The 23157-nt window shown below is 44.1% G+C and overlaps 1 protein-coding gene across 1 annotated transcript in view; it reads left to right on the top strand.

The window, feature by feature from the left end:
- LOC138301475 (complement C4-like) overlaps positions 1 to 23157 on the top strand; it is a 685953-nt gene that overhangs the window by 566446 nt on the left and 96350 nt on the right. The window contains exons 35-38 of the mRNA XM_069241987.1: positions 12737 to 12827; positions 18502 to 18576; positions 20867 to 20969; positions 22224 to 22313. Of these exons, the coding sequence (XP_069098088.1) occupies positions 12737 to 12827; positions 18502 to 18576; positions 20867 to 20969; positions 22224 to 22313 (359 nt within the window). The remainder of the gene's footprint in view (positions 1 to 12736; positions 12828 to 18501; positions 18577 to 20866; positions 20970 to 22223; positions 22314 to 23157) is intronic.

The raw sequence follows: 23157 nt of genomic DNA, 5'->3' as shown, positions 1-23157 counted from the left end.
TTTGCAGCCTACCTCAGGCAGCGAGGGATTCATGTGTTCCTGTACTTAGATGACTGGCTAATAAAAGCGCGAACAGCGTTAAAAGCGGCCAGGGACACAAGAACATGCTTATCTCTCTTCAGGACATTAGGCTTCATAGTCAATTACCCAAAGTGTCACCTAGATCCTTCACAGAACATCACCTTTCTTGGAGCCGTCTTGGACACGGAGCAAGCGAGAGCTTTTACTTCGCACGACAGACAGAAAAGGCTTCAAGATCTAGCGACCTGTCTCAGCAGAAGAAAGTACGCTTCTGTTCGGACTTACGAGTCTTTTCTGGGGATGCTTTCTTCATGCATTCCGTTGATAGCAAACTGTCGTCTCCACATGAGAACACTTCAGCAACAATTGGACATTCAAGGGAGGCAAATAGAAGGATCTTTCGATGATGTAGTTCAAATAACTCCACCAGCGAGGCAAGCCCTAAAGTGGTGGAAGGACACCCCTCTCATCTCAGAGGATCTCTCCTTCTTGAAGGACAAACCAGTGCACATTATAACAACAGATGCGTCCTTGGAGGGATGGAGTGCACATTTACAGCACCTATCAGTGAGAGGAAGATGGTCTACACAGGAATCAGCTTTCCACATAAACATATTGGAATTAAAAGAAGTTTCCTTGGCGCTCAAAGCCTTCATCACCAAGATCAAAGGCTCCTCAGTGTTGATAAAAACCGAAAACACCACAGTCATGCATTACCTCAACAACCGGGGGGTACAAGATCACAGGCGCTGTCTCTGCAGGAACTATGGCATTGGGTGCTTCGGCATCAGATATCAGTCACAGCGGAACATCTTCTGGGCGTTTCCAATACTTGGGCGGATGCTTTAAGCAGAACTCGAACCACCTGTCACGAATGGGAACTCAATCTGACAATTCTCAACTGCCTCTTTCGTAGTTGGGGCAAATCCAGTCTAGATCTGTTTGAGACAAAAGAGAACAAAAAATGCCAACACTTTGCAAGCTGGCAACCGCAGAGAGGGTCAAAGGGGAATGCGTTTTTGATCAAATGGTCAGGGATTTCTGCCTACACTTTTCCCCCGCTCATCCCGAGACTTCTGCAGAATATGAAGAGGGAACCATGCTGGCTTCTATTGATCGCTCCCAAATGGCTGTGCCAGTTTTGGTTCACGGAGCTTCTACTACTCTCGGAACAGCCTCACATGCGGGCGAGACCAACACCAGACTTGCTAACGATGAATCAGGGACAGGTCCGTCATCCCAACCCGACTTCTGTTCGATTATCGGCCTGGCTCCTGAATTCTATGAGTTTGACGGCTTAGATATCCCTTCTGACTGTCGAGAAGTGCTTGCCTCTGCCAGAGCCCAATCTACAAATAAGACGTACAAACTCAAGTGGAAAAGGTTCTGCATATGGTGCAAAACTTCTAATGTTCGTCCTCTGAAGTCCTCTCCAGAACAGATCCTTCCATACCTGTTACACTTAGCGAACTCAGGTCTCTCCCATTCGTCTATCAAGGTCCACCTAGCTGCCATATCTCGTTTCAGCCAGACGGCAGTATTACCATCCTTATGGTCAACCAGGATAATAAAACAATTTCTAAAAGGCTTGTTCAGGATGTTTCCTCCGATTCAGCGTCCTCCACCTTCCTGGCATTTGAATATTGTGCTGTCCCAATTGATGAAGCATCCATTTGAGCCTATCCACAAAGCAGACCTGAAATACATCTCTTGGAAAACGGCTCTCCTTCTAGCCCTCACTTCCACGAAGAGGGTGAGGGGCATCCAAGCATTCACAGTCTCACCACCTTTTCTGCAATTTAAATCAGACATGGTCATTCTGAGAACTAACCCAAAATTCATTCACAAGGTTCCTTCGAACTTTCATTTGAATGAACCAGTGGTTTTGAAGACATTTTTTCTGGATCCTCGAACTCCAGCAGAGCAAGCATTACATTCCCTAGATATTAAACGATGTCTGAAATTCTACATACAGAGGACTAGCAGCTTTCATACAGCTGAACAGGTGTTTATTAGCTACGGCCAAGTCACTAGTGGCAATGCTGTTTCCAAACAAACCATAGCACGCTGGATCTCTTCTGCCATACAATTCTGCCACCAGCTAGCGGGAAGACCGCTTTCATCCAATGTCAAGGCACATTCCACTAGAGCGGTGTCTATGTCAGCAGCTCTATTTGCAGGAGTGCCACCGAACCAGATCTGCAGAGCAGCAACATGGACGCGTTCCCACACCTTTACTCAACACTACTGCCTGGATGCTACTGACAGGATGGATGGCGCGGTAGGACAAGCAGTGTTGCGCAATTTATTTGGATAAGGTGAGCCAATAATCTTCTTTACCTACCATCCTCAAATGTTATTTCCACACTGATATTTATCTTTTATATAGATAAAAAAGATGTATGTGTATGATTTTAGACATTGTTAAGGATATCTAACTACCTCTATAAGTTAATATATAAAGAAATGTAGAGAAATATGTTTTTCTGATAATTGCAGAACTTAAAGATCTTCTTGTACTGCTGATTATTATGATTCAAGCATGTGAATCTATGAAAGATACCCCAATACTGGAGAAGAAGATACATTACTTACCTGTAACTGTGGTTCTCCAGTATTGGTATCTTTCATAGATTCACATACGACCCACCCTCCTCCCCATGGGGGCTCACCTCTTTTGTCTCTTCAAGTCACTAGTGTGGGAAAATCTGAGAGACTGAGCCTCTGTGCTGAGGGTTCTAAAGGGGTGGTCTCGCCTGATTGGCTGAACTTTGGGCCTTTCCTAATGAAGCTAATAAGCTAGGAAAGTGGATGTATTTTTGCCATTGACTACAATGAAAAAAAGAGATAATTTGTTTTTTACTGCTTTCTATATACAGTGGGACTCCCACTTCGACGGCAGGGAATGATTCAAGCGTGTGAATCTATGAAAGATACCAATGCTGGATAACCACATTTACAGGTAAGTAACTTATTTTCGTACTCAGCCTAGTGACCATAATACTTGTTGTCCCTAGGCCTTGATACTGCTAACCTTATCTCTTTATTTCTGTACTAGCAAGTATAAAATGAGAGAAAAGGAAGTAGCTATGGGAACAAGAAAGCAAGAGAAGGAGGTAGAGTCTACTGTATATGGTTTCTTCTTCCCACAAATGTAACCCTTGCTGTGGATCTTCATCTGCAGAACAAACATTCCACTAGTCTTTGCACCCATCTGTTGAATCCATTAACATGGTTATCTGTGTTTAAATGTTATTTGTTCCAGGGAGTTGTCTTGCCACTAACTTTCCACACTGTATATACAAATAAGGGCACACATTTCTTTTTTTAATGTTTCCTACTGACTCACTTGAACTTTTACAGATTTCACCAAGTATGTGATTAGTCATAGTTTTCAATCAATAGAGATTATTCAACATAAAAATGGGTGTGATAAGTACAATAAGTAACATTATTGCAAAATTATAACTTTTGCCAGAATGGGAAGTAATTTTAGAATGTAAAAGAAAATCTGATGCAGACTTCTAGCTGCAGATTCCTTGCCTTTGAATTCCCCCAAGCGTCAGAATGGATCCAGAAGATTTTTCGTGGGCAGTCCCCTTGCTAGGTCTCACTGATCATCTCACTGATCGGCTCCATGCGGCAGAGGCCGCCCCGGGTGTGACATCCACATCACCTATTGTTGTGGGTACACTAGCTCATCCAAGAGCTCGATTACATTAAGATGCTGTTGCTTGCAACATTCAGACTTATTTGGGTATATTCATTACATCCTTGAATATCAAGTTTGCAATAACTGATGCTTGTCAAATGTCTCATTTATTATAACCAATGCTTGTTGATTATGCACATTGTATTCCACCTGCTCCAGCTGTAACTGCCAAAACGTGCTGTTCACAATGCGATCTGTATTGAACATGTGCCACAATCAGGAGGACAATTGGTCATTTCCTCAACAAGCAACCAACTGCCTTTCCACCTGCTCCAACTGTAACTGCCAGAACATGTGCTCTTCACAATGTGATCTCTATTGAACAAGTGTTACAATCAGGAGGATAATTGCTAATTTCCTTAGCAAGCAATAAGCTGCCAAAAGGTAAATGTGCACATTTCATTATTTAAGGATGCTTGTGAGTTTGAGGCCTTGCTTGGCTTCGTACCTATTGCTCTGCTCACCTGTTTCCAGTCAAGTCGAGTTCCTTGTCCTCCAGCCTACTTCCAGTCGAGTTCCAGTGCAAGTCAAATTCCTTGTTCTCCAGCCTGCCTACAGTCATGTTCCAGTGTTCCTTGATCTCCGACCAGCTTCCAGTCGAGAGCCAGTATTTCTCGTCCTCCAGACAGCCTCTAGTCGAGTTCCAGCGATCCTAACCCTCCAGTCTGCTTCCTGCAGAGTCCCAGCTCTCCTCTTCCGTCTTCTGCTGACAATCTTGTATTTCCTGTAAAAGAGAGAAAATAAGAAATGTGAAAAAACCCAGTTTGGATTCTTCTGAAATTTTCATGCAAGTAACTTATTTTGAAGGTAAAGAAAGATTAATTGGTTAAATGAAACAAAACAGAGTTCTGGCTTTTAAAACATTTATGACAAGAAGAAATAGCGTGATTTACCATTTGGGTGGGAATACCGCTAAACAGACATTAAGGAAAGACGTATTTCCTGTTACGAGCCCTCCCCTGAGAATTAAGAGATTGGAAATAGAGCAAGTTTATCAGAACTATTATTGGCAAGAGATTACGCCAGAACATAAAGAAGCCCTTTAGTCAAGTTTTTGAGTTTGGACATTGCTTCAGAGACTCTGAAAGTATTGTAAAAGAGGAAGAGACTTATTCAGTCTCATAGAAATGTATGCAAAATGTGTCAACAATAGCTGACATTATGCAATGTGCAATAGTTTATGCAAGTTCAATGTGTTAATGAAGTAATGCTTTTGAAGCTCAGATTCCTAAAGAACCCAGTATTTTGAGAAATCAGAAGTCCTGATGCGCAACACACACAGTCCAGGATCCAGCAGTCCGATTCTACAGTCCACAAAGCAGAAGCTCTCTCTTTTTCTCTTCCCAAAACCTCCTTCCCCTTGAGAAATTGCGAGAGGGCAATGTGCTCTTCATAGTGGTCACGTTAGTCCTCACCAGGATTGGGGAATTGTCATCGCCCCATCGGAAATGCCTGGAATTCAGGTGAGTGGCTTGCACAGAACACCTATATAGCCAACACCTCAGCGTCATTCCTATTGACCTCATGAGTCAGGTGGCCAGCCGTGTGCTCCAACCACCACCACCCCGGAACCTGCAGCCTCCAAACCCTCCTAGTTTTGCCCTATCAGATCTTGAGCATCCATTGAGTGGCAGAATCCACCATCATCTCCACCACTGGCAGAACATAATAGGTGGGTCCTACAGATCGTTTGCAGAGGCTACTCCTTCCCCTTCAAAAACACTCCTCCCTCAGTACCTCCATCTTATGACCAGCTGATGGAGGATCATTTGTCCTCGCTCCACAAAGAAGTCACAGCTCTCTTGGCCAAGGGAGCCATAGAGAGGGCTCCTGTGCCAGAAGTAGGCTGTGGTTATTATTCCTGTTACTTTCTAGCTCCCACAAAGACAAGAGCTTTCGCCCTATCCTAGATCCACGAACCCTCAACCTCTTCCTCAAAAAGGAGAAGTTCAAGATGCTCACATTAGCTCAGGTCTTGTCGGCCCTGGACCCAGGAGAACGGATGGTAGTGTTGGACTTGCAGGTCACCTACTTTCATATCCATGTCCTACGTGCCCATCAGCGCTACCTGCTGTTCCCCGTTTGCCTTACCAGAGCCCCTCGGGTATACACGAAAGTGATGGCGGTGGTTGCAGCACATCTGCAGAGATCAAGGCTACCAGTCTTCCCCTATCTCAACAACTGGCTGTTGAAAGTGAGCTCACCTCATGCTGTTGTCTTCCATCTTCAGACTACGTGAACCTCCTGTATCGCTGGAGTTCACCATCAATGTGCCAAAGTCACACCAACTCCCTCGCAGACGCTACCTTTCATTGGAGCTGTTCTGGAAATGGTGCAGTTTTGGGCTTATCCTCCTGAGCGGCAAGTCCAGGATAACCTGGATATGATACTGATGCATCAGCTTCTGTCCTGGATTTCGGTGAGACTGACTCTGAGGCTGCTGGGCCTCATGGCCTCCTGCATCCTGCTGGTGACACATGCCAGATGGCATTGTTGTGTAGGTTCTCATTTTGCTAATGAGGCTACTGGATTTGGGAAACAGGATCACATGGATTGTGGCCACTAAGTAGAATTCCACACCACATGATGTCTGTCAGCCAAATTATCTGGCTAACTAACAGCACCTCATCTCTAGCCAAGATGATTGTGGGACAGGATGACTCCTCAGGGGAATCGTGGTAGATCAGAGCATGCACCTTTCTCTAAGTTACCAAAAAGGGCTCATGCAGGCAAAGACAACAGAGGCAGAATATAATTCAATAAGGATTTATTGAAGCAACTGCATCTTAGATAAAAAGGCGTGTACTGCAAGAACTAGGATGATGAAACACACAATAAAAGCAAACAGGTTACTAACAGAGTAAACCACAAAAATAATCCTACCATACTGTCACTAGGAGTAATGCATATATTTCTCCTACTTACACTATGTCTGAGCACAGCGTAATAAGCCTAACTTGCCCTTTGGGTTTTCCTCCTGGAGATACACCATCACTCATACCTGGAGGAAGAAGCCTGTAGTCTAGAGAGACTCCGTCCGCATGTGGATCAGGGGCCCGGCCGTCTAGGCAAGTAGCTGCAGTGAAGCAATCAGCATACAGTTGTGGTCATCTGGCTGGAATCTCCCTCAACCGTGTCTGGGACAAGGGGGTGTTTTTATAATAAAACAGCTGACATTCTAAGAAATGAAAAGAAGAAAACCACGGCACATCACAGGGTCAAGCTGAGAATGCTTTATTGCTTGGTGACAAATCGGCGCTGAAATCCTCTAGTGTCATGAAACGCACCAGATACGTGGTATGGGAACACAGTAATTTCTTCAAGTTTGTATAGCAACAGCCGACACGTGTTTCGTCATCCTTGACTTTTTCAAGGCTTATTAAATATAAACTATAAAGTTGAACTTGACAGGATTCCAAAATTTCAAGAATTGTACAGCAAGGTGTACCAATGATAGCATACAGATGAAATAGACCCTGGTAAGTCTGTAGAGCGTCTGATCTGTAAAGAACCAAGTGTAGGTAGCGTCGTCCTTGCTGTACAATTCTTGAAATTTTGGAATCCTATCAAGTTCAACTTTATAGTTTATATTTAATAAGCCTTGAAAAAGTCAAGGATGACGAAACACGTGTCGGCTGTTGCTATACAAACTTGAAGAAATTACTGTGTTCCCATACCACGTATCTGGTGTGTTTCATGACACCAGAGGATTTCAGCGCCGATTTGTCACCAAGCAATAAAGCATTCTCAGCTTGACCCTGTGATGTGCCGTGGTTTTCTTCTTTTCCTACATGGACTGTGACCTTTGTGGTTAACAGCGTACCACACCCTGTGGCTGGGTGTACTACCACTGGAGCACTCCACTCTGTCTAATTTGGACACACCACCATGAACTTCGGATATCCAGGACAATAGGAAACTGGGATGTGCGCACCGCCTATACACAGCCACAATTTGTCTGTCACTTTGGTTGTTTAGACATTCTAAGAAATAGTCCCCAAGTATGAGTGTGTGTTGTCTGTGAATGTTGGAGACACAGCATACCACGTTTGTCAGGAACCCTATCTGACTGTAGCCTTGGAGAAAGCACAAAGTGAAATAAATGTCCTACTAAGAACGTAATGCTTTCCTAGGCAAAAGTACATTGAGATAAAGAAAATAAAACAGCACTGCAAATGTTGCTATTGCTAAAAAAATAAAGCAACGCAGAATAAAATGCAACAGGGTTAAAGTGCACAGCGGCACGCATAGTTAGCTTAAAACCAACGTGTCTAAAACATGGCTAAAATAGCTATACAACAGCATATGTAGGCTCTGCAGTGGGACCGAAAGGTCCAGAGGACACAGTATCAGGGGAATCTCTCTGATATGGTCCAGATATCAAAGAAAACTGCAAAAGACTTGTAATGGTGGCTAACGGTCCACGACTGGGTCAGAGGCAGACCCCTCTCCGTTCCCTAACCAGATCTCATAGTAGTGACAGATGTGTCACTCCTTGGAAGGGGTGGTCACCTGGGAGGGGTGGAGATCAGAGGACTCAATGCTCAGGCAGAATCCAGAATCCACATGAACATGCTGGAGCTCCTTGTGATCTCACTGGCACTGGAAACCTTTCTACCCTCCGTCAAGGGAAGGCTAGTTCAGGTGTTCACAGACAACACCATCATGTGGCACTGCAACAAACAGAGCGGGGTGGGGTCATGGACCATTTGTCAAGAGTTTCTGCGTCTCTAGACATGGCTGGAACAGTAGGACATATCTCTGGTGGTTCAAAATCTGTCAATGCCTAGCGGAACACAAATGGTGTCCCCATCCTGGGATGGTGCAAGGTCTCTTTCAGTAGTGGGTAGACCCTTGGTTAAGTCAGTTCGCCTCTGCTGAGATGCGCAATGTCAGCAGTTTTGCATATTGGAGTTTCCAAGGTTGTTCTCGCTCTGAGACACTTTTTGACGTGAGTGGAGTTCAGGCCTCCTGTACGCATTTTCACCCAGACCACTCCTGCACAGAGTTCTTAAGAAGATCAGGGATGATCTCAAATCATCCTTGTGGCTCCCAACTGGGCACAGAGATTCTGGCAACAGTTGACAGCTTTCAACCTTCCTCCTGAAGTCTGCAGTGTTATTCAGGCAGCCAATTTTCCCTCCACCAAGTTGGCATACTCTTACCGGGAGGAGATATTTGTATCATATTGTACAGAGAAGTCCATTAACCCACTTTCTGCCTCCTTCTCTGATGTTCTTCTTTCTATTCTTAACCTTGCCCAGCAGGGCTCTGCTTTGGGCACTCAGAAGGGTTATCTTTCAGTTCTGTCTGCCTTCCTGCTGCTGCCTGACTAACCCTCTTTATTTAAGTCCCCTATTGCAAATAGATTTCTAAAAGGTCTTGTACATATGTTTCCCCCTTCTCCTTTTATCATGCCTCAGTGCAGCCTAAATTTGGTCCTCACATTCTTGATGTTTGCTGCTTTCGGGGCTCTCTTCATAATTGTCCCCTCTGACTGCTCACAATCAAAACAGCATTCCTGTGGCAATTACATTTGCCTAGAAGGTGAGTGAGCTGCAGGCTTTATCATCCCATCTTCTATTCTTGTCCATTTTTTTGGACAAGATGTGCTTTCCTGCCAAAAGTGGTAACACCATTTAATGTGGGCCAATCTGTCACGTTGCCCACTTTCCACTCTCCTCCACATCGCTCAAAAGAAGAGGAGTGACTCCACCACTTGGACCCAGAAAGAACGTTGTTTTTTTACCTTAAACGTATGTCAGGAATAAGGCCTTGCGTGATCCAGGTCTCGCCCTAAACTCCGCGGCGCGGCTCTGCGGCGGTTTATGCGCACCACTTGTTATCCCCTCTTGTTCTAAAGGTGACCATCAGTGTTGTCTGCCTTGTGGCAAAGCTCAGAGCTGCAGGTTCAGGACATTGGTGGACAAGATGCACTTATCAGTGCTATTTTATGAAGGGACTACAATTCCCATGTTTTTAGAGGCAGCAGCCATCTTGGGGTGTGGCAGTCCTATAAAGCCCAGCCACACCCAAGCATGTTGCTCACTATTTTGAAGACTTCGATGCAGCCAGACCTCATGGGGGTTTCTCTGAAGAAGAGCAGAGTTCTTGAATGGCAGAGTGTCATCCAACCGAAGTATCCTTGTTTCCACGGTGCATTCAAAAACGAGTAGGTCGTACTCATAGCGGTAAGGCCTTGATGATTCCAAGTTTGGAGGAAGTCATTACTTCCAAAAGGTAAAGCGCTCTTGGCACGGCAATTCAGGCGCTTCAGTTCACATATGTAAAGCGCTCTTGGCATGGCAATTCAGACGCTTCAGTTCACAGATGTAAAGCGCACTTGGCACGGCAATTCAGATGCTTCAGTTCACAGATGTAAAGCGCTCTTGGCTCGGCAATTCAGGCGCTTCAGTTCACAGATGTAAAGTGCTCTTGGCACAGCAATTCAGGCGCTTCAGTTCACAGATGTAAAGCGTTCTTGGCACAGCAATTCAGGCGCTTCAGTTCACAGATGTAAAGCGTTCTTGGCACGGCAATTCAGGTGCTTCATTTCACAGATGTAAGGCGCTATTGGCACGACAATTCAAGCGGTTCAGTTCACAGATGTAAAGCGCTCTTGGCACGACAATTCAAGCGCTTCAGTTCATAGATGTAAAGCACTCTTGGCAAGACAATTCAAGCGTTTCAGTTCACAGATGTAAAGAACTCTTGGCAAGACAATTCAAGCACTTCAGTTCATAGATGTAAAGCGCCATTGGCACGACAGTTCAAGCGCTTCAGTTCATAGATGAATAGCGTTCTTGGCACAGCAATACAAGCGCTTCAGTTCGCAGATGTAAAGCACTCCTGGCATAACAATTCAAGCGCTTCAGTTCACAGGTGTAAAGCACTCTTGGCAAAACAATCAAAGCGCTTTAATTCACAGGAGTAAAAGGTTCTTGGCACAACAATCAAAGTGATTTTAGGCCACTTGAGTAAAAGCACTTCCTGGTATTATAAGTAAAGCGCTTTAAGTTCAATGAGTAAAACGTATTGGTCTTTATAGTTGTGAATGTGAAAGTATTTTTCATTGTTCTTTGAAAAGCTTAAAGTGTGAAAAGCTTATTTAATTCTTTTTTTGAGATTTTCTAGGTCATGATCAAAGTTTTATGTTGTGAATTCAGAGATGTTACAGGATTGATATTGTGAGTGTAATCATAGTCCAAAGCTCTTGCCATCTCTTGTTTATGAGGTTGTAGTCTATTCTTGTTCCATGTTTCAAAGAAGGGGCTTTGCTCTCATTTCAGAAGGGGTCTCCATCTGATATCTCGGAGACCCATTTAGTCAAGAGTCTATTGATAAGTTACATTTCTATGAATGAGCAAATGCATATTTGTTTTAACCTTTTTCTTTTCAGATCTCTCTCCCTGCTGTTCCCTACCCTAATTCCCTTCCCCGCGACTGGCTTCACCATAACTCTGTGCTATAATAGTTTTCTGAGTTGGTGATGCCGGAAGGTGAGCCTTTTTGTTCAGTGGCATGCAGATCCAGAGGAAAGGACACTGTGACACCATACATGAGAGTTCCAGGCGGACAACCAGCCTTTCGTGAGGTATGTTGGTGCATAGTAATGTCCAGTGGTGCAGAAACAAACCATCTCTCAATGGGTCATTATCTTCATCAAAATCTGCTGAGCATTGGCAAAGAAGCAGCCCCCTGAGGGCTTACGGGCTCATTCCACAGGAACTAAAGCTGTGACAACTGCATTAGCATGTGGAGCCCCAGTCCTGGACATCTTTCAGACAGCAACGCAGGCTTCCCTGCACTTGTTTACCAAACATTACTTCCTGAACATCAGGTGCTCAGCCACAGACACTAAGGCCCATTCAGTCCTGCAAGACTTCCTAGTTCAAATTTGTCTGCAGACCCACCACTGGGGACGGTATTGCTTGGGTATCTATTCAAAGGTAAGGAATCTGTGGCTAGCAGTCTCTAGATTAATAGGTTACTTACATTCAGTAACATCTAATCTGGTGGTGAAAATATCTATCTGCAGATTCCTTACTGACCCACCCACCCTACCTGCTCTGCGGACAGATTTCCAGGGTTAGGGATGATCCCTTTCAGGGCTTAGTTTGGACACACCTGTGTCAATGAATTTAATGGCTCGCACTCCTGGTATGAAAAGTCGTGAAAAGTAGCCGACATCACTGCACAGAGGTGGCATCTATGTAGGTGACATGGACGTCACTTCCGATGGGGACGATGCTGAAGATGGTGCGCAGAGCTGATTGATGCCACCTTCTGGCGTCCCTGGGTACTGCTCACAAAAAATCTTCCAAATCTAGTCTGACGCCTGGGGAAATTCAAAGGTAAGGAATCTGCGAATAGATATTGTTTCTACCAGATAAGGTGTTAACGAAGGTAGGTAACGTGTTCATTATTGACAGCATGATGGAATTAAATATATGATATGGGGAACTGGCTACTAAAGAGCTAAATTTTGGCTTGAGAAGAGTACAGTCAGTGTGCTGTGAAGAATGTTTGTCTTTCATGTATATATAAATAGGGGTGAGCATGATGCTCCATTTGCTAACTGTGCAGCACAGTGACAATCTGAGCTGGGTTTCCAATCCCCTTTGTGATTTCCTCATTAACCTGAATCACTGCCAGTGCCAGGCTTGAAGACCCACCATCTACAGAGGAGCTGTAGGGCATCTCCATCGGTGTGATTGGTTACCCTGTGACAGATTAGTTTGGCCTAAATGCAGAACAAATGTATGTAGATTGTAGAAGTTAGAATACGAGACTTTAAACCGTCCTTTGTCACTTGGTTGTGTATATATATAGCCTTCCCTTTTGCTGAATCACCTCTGCTTTCTCCCACCCACCTCTATGCTACAGAAGACAAGTTTGAAAACTACAGCACAACCACACACTGAAATGTAACTTATGTTTGTCTTTCATATTGAAATGTGATCTCTTAGTCAACCTAGTTCTGCATGATGTATTTCTTTTCAGGCGTGAAGAGCGGTCCAAGCTGTCTGGGATGGCCATCGTTGACATCACCATGTTGAGTGGCTTTGATCCCAACCTAGAGGACCTCAACAAGGTGATTTATAAAGAAAACAATCTTTTCTACTTACAGTGTTCAACTTTTAGCACATGTGTTTCTGTACATGGTTCTTTTTAATGAGCCTGACCCACTTTAACCTACTTTAGGGCTGTCAGAGACTGCTTAACCCTAGCAGATCGATTGACTACACTACATCTTAACATATAGCAAGAGGGGCAATGGGTCACCCCCCATAAAACACTGTTTTTTTACAAGGGTCAGGCATGTTTTAGATCAACCCACACTAAAGCCATGTGTTATTGCATCTGTCATGGACACACAGTGGTGGTCTATGATTTATACAGTGTTTTTGGCAGCACGTGTGGTCATGGGATGCCATTATAAGTAGCCTTCACTTTCAAAGAAGATTGTATAACATATCACATTTCATAATGCTCCCACAATGCTTATAACAATGAAAAGTTGAGATTAACATCAAGTTGTTTGTGTTACTACGATATAAGGAGTCTGTAATGAATGTGTGAAATATATTTTGGGTGTGATGTGTATCATATGTGTGGGTGCAATATAGAAATGATATGTAATTGTGGGTCAGTTAAGCAGCTCTGGGGGTTGCTGGTGGCCCTTTGCCCCTGCTGCTCCTGTTCCTATGATCTTAAATGAACAAACGTACTCACCCATTTGATCTCAGATTTACTTCGACAGTTATGTTGGTCAACATTCAACCAGTCGTCTTTAACTACCATGGGAAGTAGAGAAGTAAAACCCCCTTAAGCTATGAGCCACCTATTAACCTATTTGTTGAGAATGTAAATTAGAGGCATGTATAATTTTAGACATATGAAACGAACTAGCTACGTAGTTGCTCTAGACTACCTAATAGACACACTTCGGGGCATATTTATACTCTGTTTGCACCGAATTGGTGTCATTTTTTTTTACTCTAATTCGGTGCAAAACTAACTCCATATTTATAGTTTGGTGCTAGACCCCTCTAGCATCAAATTTATGGAGTTAAAGTCATTTTTTGAAAGTGGAGACCTACTTTGCCTTAATGAGATGCAAGGTAGGCGTTGCCGTGCAAAAAATGACTCTATGGCCTTAACGCCATATTTAGGGGCATATTTATACTCTGCGGCATATTTATACTCTGTTTGCACCGAATTAGTGTCCTTTTTTTTTACTCTAATTCGTTGCAAAACTAACTCCATATTTATACTTTGGTGCTAGACCCATCTAGCACCAAGGCCCTGATTTAAACTTTTTTTGCACCGCATTAATGTCATTTTATGACACAAAAGTGGCACAAACTTACAAAATATTGGCCCTTATTTATACTTTTTGCTGCAAAACTGCAATAACTCAGTTTTGCACCAAAAAGTTTGGCACCGGCTTGCACCATTTCTGTGCACCAGCCGGGCACCATATTTATGGAATGGTGCAAGCCGGTGCAAAGGGTAGGCTAGAGTTTTAAAAAATGCCTTTAGTCGGGTGGGGCTGGCAGTATAGAAGAAGAGGTTTTAGCACCAAAAAATGGCTTTAGGCAGGTTAGAGTAAAAAAAAAAATGACTCTAACCAGATTAGCGTCATTTTATGGTGCTAAACCTACCATGCCACATGACTCCTGCCTTAGAAAAGGCAGGAGTCATGCCCACCACCCCAGTGGCCAGCACAGAGGACAGGGGTCCCCTGGGCATGGACATTGCACCCTGTGCCATGTATGGGGGCACATTTCAGGGCCCCCTATGGCACTTTCAAAAATAAAATGCACTTACCTGTACTTACCTGGGATGGGGTCCCCCATGCTCGCAGTCCCTCTAGTGTGGGTGGGGATGCCCCTAGGGCCTAGGGAGGGCACATCTGGGCTTATTCCATGGTGTTCCACCATGGAAATAGGGCCACAGGTCCCCTCACGCCTGCCCTGACCCAGGTCTTAAAAAATGGGGCAAAGCAAGCTTTGCCCCATTTTTTGACCCCTCCTCCCTCCCTTGCAACATTTTTATATGGGAGTATAAATATGGTGATAAGGCCATAGAGTCATTTTTTGCATGGGAATGCCTACCTTGCATCTCATTAAGGCATGGTAGGTTTCCACTTCCCAAAAATGACTTTAACTGCAAAAAATTGGTGCTAGCGGGTCTAGCACCAAAGTATAAATATGGAGTTAGTTTTGCACTGAATTAGAGTAAAAAAAAAAATGACGCTAATTCAGTGCAAACAGAGTATAAATATGCCCCTTAGCGTCACAAAATGATGCTAATCTGGTCAGAATAATTTATTTTGACTCAAAACTGCCTAACATCATTTTTTTTTAAGCTAGCCTACCCTTTGCACCGGCTTGCACCATTCCATAAATATGGTGCCCAGCTGGTGCAAAAAAATGGTGCAAGTTTTGCACCAAAAAGTATAAATAAGGCCCTTCATTTACTATACTTTACGTAAGGGCTCAGATTGGATTCAGTGCGTTCAGTTCCATCATGGTTACCTTTACAAGTGCATTGTTGCATAAGGACCTTCATTCTCCTTTTTGCCCATCACTGTGCCACATTTAGAATCTTCAGCCATGACGGCATAGGTTTTACCAACGTAGTGGCCATGTCCACTGCGGAGATCACACTGTTGGGTGGGGTTGTCATGAAAAGTCCTTTTCTGGGGTCCACACTAGGGAAAGTTTCCTTATCCTCAAAGGAAGCTCTAGTTTCTTTAGAGAAAAAGAAAACAGAAAGGTATTTTTTACCCACTTCTCAGGGTTATAGAGAGGTATAGAGAGGTCTGGATTCAGATATAGGTTCAAGAGAACATCTTACTACTACAGGGTATTAGGGTCTCCACATGATGCCCCACAATCAGTTCACACATGCATCTAGGTATTTTAAAACATTTGTGGTTCATTATATGCTAATGTAATATAATCATGTGACTTAGAATCATAAGAATTATTTTATTCATGGGTAACTTTGCGATCAGGAATGTTAACAAAACGAAGAAAATATAATTTAGGAACATTTTTAATCACACATCTCTAATCAAGTAGCCTAGAATGTGTTACTTGCCTTGCAGTATAATATGTTATATTATTTATTGTGGCAGCACGTACTGGTCCCCCACATCTGCTGCAAACCGAAGATTTCTCAGTTGAATGTTTCAACAGACAGCACCCTCAATCCTTAAGCATCCCTGTTGACCTGGAAGGGCCCACTCCTTTTGAGTGCCGACGTTGTCATGTTGAACTAAAGAAAATGTCTGAAATCTTTACTCTTAAATGTCATCATTGTAAACGCCCCACCAAAGTGGTGGTACACTGCTAGTGCCCATGTCCTCACCCTACCATGTTGGGCTGTTTCTGAACATGCTAGAAGTATTACTCATAATTTAGAAAACCATCCCTCTTCATGGAGTTAACTCCATCATAAATGGCGGCGGATCAGCTTTTATAAACTGGCAGATCATCTGGCACATTTATGGTGGAGTTGCCTTTTAAACCTGTCAGATCCCTAGGAGTCTCTTGCCCTTACTGAGAGGGTGGCAAATGTGACGGATATCCCATCGGCAGAGTTACAAATACCACTAGCTATATTACACGTGGAATACCATCTGCTAAATTTGTGACAGACTATACAGTCCACCAAATTCTATATAAATCCCTCTAGCTGCAAAATGCCTACTGCCTATTGACCTCCAGACATGTTAGTAAGATCCTCAGCAGTGTGAACAAAGCATCAACATTTTTTGCAGAACTTCCTGTTATAACTTTCCTCTACTATTTAAACCATTTTATACTCAAGAGCCACCAGGTTCTGTATTTTTCTAGCAGGCAGCATGTACATCAGATTATTGCAACCTTCATCCTCCCTGACCCAAACGTAAAGTAATTCAAGAAATTAAGGGCCTGATTTAAGGAAAGTGGTGCTGCACCCAGTGCTTCACCACCTTCCTTGTGCCCCTTAGCGCCCCCCTAATGCCACCATGCGTGCGCCGTATCTAAGATACGGTTCACCATGGCAGTAGTTAGGGAACTACCGCCAAAATTTTGGATGCTAGTTCAGAGCTTTACAGAATTACCATCAAAAATGTTGACGCTAATCCTGCAAAGCCCCTTGTAAACAATGATCTGCCTCATTTTAATGCCTGCTCTTTGCAACATTTTTTCAGACCGCCTAACGGGGGAACACCCCCTATGCATACATTATGCCTGGCACAGACATAATGTAGGGCAAAGGGTTACAAAGTGGTGCAATGCATGCATTGTGGCACTTAGAAATTTGACGCTGCGATTTTGGCCTCGTTGGGCCACATTAGCATTAAAAAAATGACGCTAATGTGGTGCAAGGAGGCGCTATGGGCTCTTTAATCTGCCCCAAAGTCCGTCTAAACCTGCAATCAATCAGGATGTAGACATATAAAACTGTCTCTCTGCTTCCAGTGGCCACAAACTGCACTTAATCAGGATGTAGACGTATAAAAGTGTCTCCCTGCATCCAGTGGCCAAAGCACTAGTCCATGACACACAGCAACCTTTAAAGGATGCAGCTTCACTTAAACTCATATGTTTAAAATTGACTCACGCCAAGTGCTTAATTTGAGCCGGTGGTTGCAAGTGGGGCCCACTGGCACTTATTTGTTGGGGACCAGCACTTATTTTTCACAGCAGACTTTCGTCTAGAGAAAGGGAGAGAAAAACACTAAAGAGGTGAAGTAGGAGGAAGAGAAAGGCGAAAAACGGTGACAAATGGGGAAAGCAGGAGCGGAAAAGAACCTGTAAGAGTGAGATAAAGCTGCAGGAAATGTGGAGTGGTGGATTAAAGAAGCGTGAGGTGGTACTATGCAGCCTTGGTGTTCGGCACCATGATCTGTGACAGCAGAGGCTGTGGGCTTCTGAGCAAAGTTTTGGGCCCTTGCACCTATTCTTTTGCAAATCGAGCACCTCGGGAATGGTGGCGATCGGTGGGAGTTGGAATGCAAGGGCCGCTGCAGGGAGCTGAAGGATGGTTAAAGGAAGGGCCAGATTGATTTAAGTTTGGGAAGGTGTGATACCAAAAAATTGATGACATAATATAGTCTGACATAAATATTGTGGCCTAAATATTGGCGTTAATAGGGTATGAAAGGAGAGTGTGGATAGTAGGTGAATGAAGGTGGAGGCTGGGTGAACGGAGGCAAAAGTGGGGCAGTGAAATGGAAAGTGAAAGGTAGGGCACTTCAAAAGGGGCAGTACAGGAAGAAGCTGGAAAGTTTGAATGTTTAAAGTTGCTCAAACATTTTGTTATTAATTGAAACCCTGTTCTAATAAATGGCCTTTTATACTGTTTGGGAGCATGATGGTGATTGTGTCACTAAATGCATATTCATAACTAAACTGAGGGAAATGCACTTGAAGCAAAAATGCCATTTGGAAGTAGAAAAGGAAGGACTGTTTTTTGCAAAGCCTGATCACAAAATTGCCACCCCTCTAGTCAAATCCAGTTCTCAAAATGTAGGGACACTTGTGCTTACCTTCTGCCTGTATATGATTGTCGAACTGCATCACTGTTTATGTATGTATTTGTGTTTGTGCTTCTTTGCTTCTCCACATCTTTGTGTGTGTGTGTGTGTGTGTGTGTGTGGACATACTTCTCTTTGCTTTGCTTTCCGTACCTGTAAATTTCTAGCTATACCAATTCATATCTGATTCGAGACGCCATTTTAAATTATTTTCTGTTTCTTCCTTTAGTTGAAGGATTTGAAAGACCGGTATATCAGCCACTATGAGTACATGTATGGCCGACTTCTCCTCTATTTCCAAACGGTAAGCTAGATATGGAAGGGCGGAGAACATTTAGCTCCTCTGAACACATGTACATTAGTTCTCTGTTAGTCAAGTCATTAATCAGCTCTCATCTGGATAGCGGCAGCACTGGTGTAGTTTGGGTGCTCACCTCAATGGCCAATCTAGAGGTGGTTCTGCGTGCTGTTGGGCTGCCCATCATCAGCGGCAAGTCTAAATGTGCATCTGCATGCTCCTAGTATGACAGTCTCTATGGTATATCTAAAAGATTTTCTGCATGTTGCTGGCCACCCCATCTAAAGACCGGTGTGCATGCTGCTAGTCTGTCCATCATCAGCGGCATGTCGAAAGACGTTTCTGTATACAGCTACTAGGTCAATCCCCAATGGCATGTCTCAGGATGGTATTGCATGCAGTTGGTCTGTCCATCTTCTACATGTAAAGGTGGTTGGTGATCGGGCAATTTTCTGTGGTATATGTAAAGGTGGTTCTGCATGCTGCTGGTCTGGCTAACTTCTGTAGGACATGTAAAGGCGAATTTGCATGCTGCTTCTCTGGCTGTTGTTCTGTGGCACATGCTGCCACCAGTGGCGGGCACTTGTCAATGGGGGTGGCTGGGCAGGGAGGGTATTAAAAAAAAATACCTTTTTTTTAAAACGTACCTCTATGTTGGGAGAGACGGTTCCGTCTCTACCTCCGTCCTCCTCGGACTCCCGGAAGCACAAGGCTTCCAGACTCCACTCCAATCATGACACTACTGTCAACAGCATGAGAGCAGCATCGTGATTGGTGCTCGGACAGGGAGATGGGCCGTCTGCACTTTCTCCTCCCAGCTGTTCAATACAACCAAGTGGAGAAATGTGAAGTGCGCACAACTGTTTGGCTGCCCGAACACGGCCGGCCCAAGCGTCATGCACACTTATGTGCACTCACCACTCTGCCTCCAGCCCTCCTCCTCCTCCAGCCCCACCCCACCTAACCTGGCTCCCTGAGGAAAAATAAAATGTTAATAACATTACGTTATTATAATTTTATTTTTCTATATCATTCACTGCATAAAGCAGTGGGGCTAGGCTCGGCGGAGGAGCCACCGCTGGCTGCTACCTATCATATTATGGGTGCCTGGAAATTGGAACATATAATTCTCAGTCCCTTCCCTGGCTTACAGTGGAACCAAAATTATTGCTTATGCTATATTGTCTGGTCGTATCAAGCAGTCTCTTTGTAAAATCCAGAATACCTTGCGGCCAAACTATAATTTTTCAGAAAGGTCTAACTGCAGGTGTGAAACTCTCAACCATCAGAAAAACACAAAAGCCCACATTTAAGAAAAAGTGGCTCATCAGCCATGATGCACCACTTTTCTTGTACCCCCCTGCCAGCACCTAACAACACCATGGTTGCGCCGTATTTATGATACAGCGCACTATGGCGGTTGTTAGCACAATAGCATAAAAAAATTGACTGCGCTGCAAAGTGCAAGGAGGCCACTAGGTTACTATGGGAGCGTCATTGTTAAAAATGATCCCAAAAATGGCGCATTGAAATCTTTTAACTTTTACTGCGCCATTTTTGCAGGCCTCCTAGTGGCAATAAAACCCTTTTGCATACATTATGCCTGGCGCAGGCATAATGTGGCACAAGGGGTTACAGAGTGGCACAATGCAAGGCAGAAAAGCCATGTTAGCTCCACCTTAGCATAAAAAAATGACACTATGGCAGCGCTAAGGTGGCGCTAGGGGCTCTTAAATATGCCCCAAAGTTTTTCCAAGTCCAGCACAGGTGCACCAGCGGTGAGGTAGGCCACATGGCCCGTTTAGAGTTGAGATTTTAAACTTTCTGCATATTCGAAATTAAATACAAACTGTTTTATCTCATTGCTTGAGTTATCCCCTATTCTTTTTTGTAGTTTTTTTCTGTGATAAGAGCAGAGACTGCATCCCAACATGATCTTCAGTAGGCTTGGTTACATACTCACACGCCTCCTCTAAATAATGCCTAAACATTTTCACCAAACTGCACCTCGAGTTTTCGAAGCAAAGTGTTTCCTTGCTATTACATTCTTTCTAGGATCACTGGTGTCAATTACTGGTCTCGTTCTACTATGGTGTTCGTCTCCGATGTGCCTGTCTCTCCATTAAAACTTTTAATGGGAATCTATGAACTTGGAATAGAGAATTTAACTCTGCACAGAATGGGGTGCGAGGCGGGGGCAGGTTTTCCATGGTGATGGTGCTGTTGAATAGAAATTATTGAACTATTACCTTCATGAGATTAACACCCTAATGCTCAGTATTACTCCACTTTCCAGGTTCCAGTTGAAAAAGATCTCATCAGCTTTCGTGCCACCCAGACTGTCAAGGTTGGATCATTACAACCAGCCTCTGCCGCCATATATGACTTCTACGAACCGGGTAAGACCCAATGGAAAATATCTGTAGGTCGCTAAATTCCTTGATTGTGTTCAGCCGTGTCCAGCTTCTACCAACAGGTCCAATAGTCCAGCTGAAAACACTCCTAATTCAAACGTCATTCCTTCTGGAGGGCTGTCCTTGGGCATTGTGCAGGCTGTGACCTCATACTTCCTTTGAGTTACAGGTAAACAGAGTTAATAACATCTGTCTCTGGATGGCTAGAAACTTTTTAAAAATTCTGCCATTTATACCACAAGAACTAAGGGCGACAGTGGTGCTGACCCTTATTATATCTAGATTGGACTATTGTAATGCCTTGTATTTAAACGTCAACCAGTCATCCCTGAATAAGCTGCAGATGATCCAAAATGCAGCCGCTCGGCTTGTGCTAGGATTACCTAAATTCACCTCAATTAAGGAAGGCTTGAAGGAACTGCACTGGCTACCTATTAGGAGGCACATCATCTTTAAGGCATTGCGCCTGACTCACAAGACCCTTAATTCTCAAGGCTCGGGATATTTGCAAGCTGATATTAATTGGTAGGCTCCCAACCGCCCTTTAGGATCAGCCGGGCTTAGCTTGGCACGGACGTGGAGGCCTTTTGTGCGGCTGCTGCCAAGTTATGGAACACGTTCCCAGTCCAAATTAGGGGGCTCCCCCTCCCCGCTATTTCGAAACATCTGAAGACTTGCTTGTTTTCATTGTAGGTTTCTGATCTGCATTAGCCTCTTTTTACCTGCATAGCGCTTCGATATGTCTGGTCTGAATGCTCTTTCACAAATAAAATACAAATACACTGTAACTTCCATACGTCCAATATTGAAGCAGCTCTAGATGTACTATTCCTGAGGTACAAGTCCACAGGGAAGCAAAGATAAGGGTGCTGTTGTGCACTCTCCCTTCCTAGCAGGAAGATTAAGAATGCATAGAACATGAAAGAACCACTAGGAGCTGAAGTCATCACACCTTTGCCCCCATGAGACTTCTTTCCTGCCCTCATTTGTATCTGTGAACTGTTATTGTCATATTGTATCAGTTCTACACTTGCAAGATATGTTACCCTCTTCCGGAAATGAAGGTCAGCTGCTCAATTTGTGATTAGGGTCAAAGGGCATGGGAACTCATATGTTCCAGTGATTTAACCTATTTTGTTTTCTTGCCAGGATCAGTTCTGCAGAAATGGAAAGAGCTGCACTGTGGTCATTTTTTTCTGCCCCATGGCATGCACTCACCATCTCCTTTTCCACTCACAGACCGGAAGTGCAATATCTTCTACAACCTCCCGTCCAGGAGCAAGCTGGTGAACGCCCTTTGTTCTGGAGACGTGTGCCACTGCGCGGAAGGTAAGTGAGGTTTCTGTAGTGTTTAAAGGAGGAAAAGGGCTGAGAATGGTTGCCCTAGTATTTGTGGTCGACAGGGCAGTGAAGTATGGTGATAGGGAGAATGTGGCCTAGCAACCACTCTGCCCATCCTTTGCACCAGTACAGTAGTAGCTCAGCAGGTGGCCTCTCCAGCTGCAAACCTGTGGCTTGGATGTGACTCAGGGCTTGAGTGAGAGGAGAGAGCTGAGAGCCGCAAAAAGAGACATTTCTGAGGATGGAACCACAGTTCACTCTACAATCGTGATAACCCTTTTGGTGGACGTGAGCTAGGCAGATTTGGTGTTGGGCTGGCAGCACAATTTCAGGGGCCCTTTGTGACCTCACTTAAGCCAGATTTTCTTTTTTAAACTACAAAGTCTAGGATAAATACATTTTAAAATGCCCTCGTTTTTGTAGAATAAAACTCCCAGTTATTTGGGAAGATGTTGTATTCAAGTCCTGGATATGGACCCCCTACTGTGCGGTCCACACCCAGGACCCAAATCTGCCCGAGAGAGGTGGTAGGAAAAATCATGATGAGGCAATAGGGAAGGGGTGACATGAGAAAGGGTATTAATGAGGGGGAGATGCAGTGGAGTTTGTCAAATGACAAGCAGAAAGGACGAACCACATTTATTTTTCTACTATGCGGCTTTCCCTTTGGGTGCTCCACCTCCAAGGAATTTGTAATTTGGAGGTTGCTGGTACGGCGGGTGCCCTGCTTCTCACACACCAGTGGTTTGGCAGTCAAGCCACCAATCTTTAAATACCCCTGTGCAGTGCTTAATTTGTGTTTGTTGTTTCCGGTGAGGAGCACCGGAACTTA

This window comes from Pleurodeles waltl, chromosome 6 (assembly GCF_031143425.1).
Source record: "Pleurodeles waltl isolate 20211129_DDA chromosome 6, aPleWal1.hap1.20221129, whole genome shotgun sequence".
NCBI lineage: Eukaryota > Metazoa > Chordata > Amphibia > Caudata > Salamandridae > Pleurodeles > Pleurodeles waltl.
The sequence above is the reverse complement of the archived record's forward strand: the minus strand, read 5'-3'. Positions and strand labels throughout refer to the sequence as shown.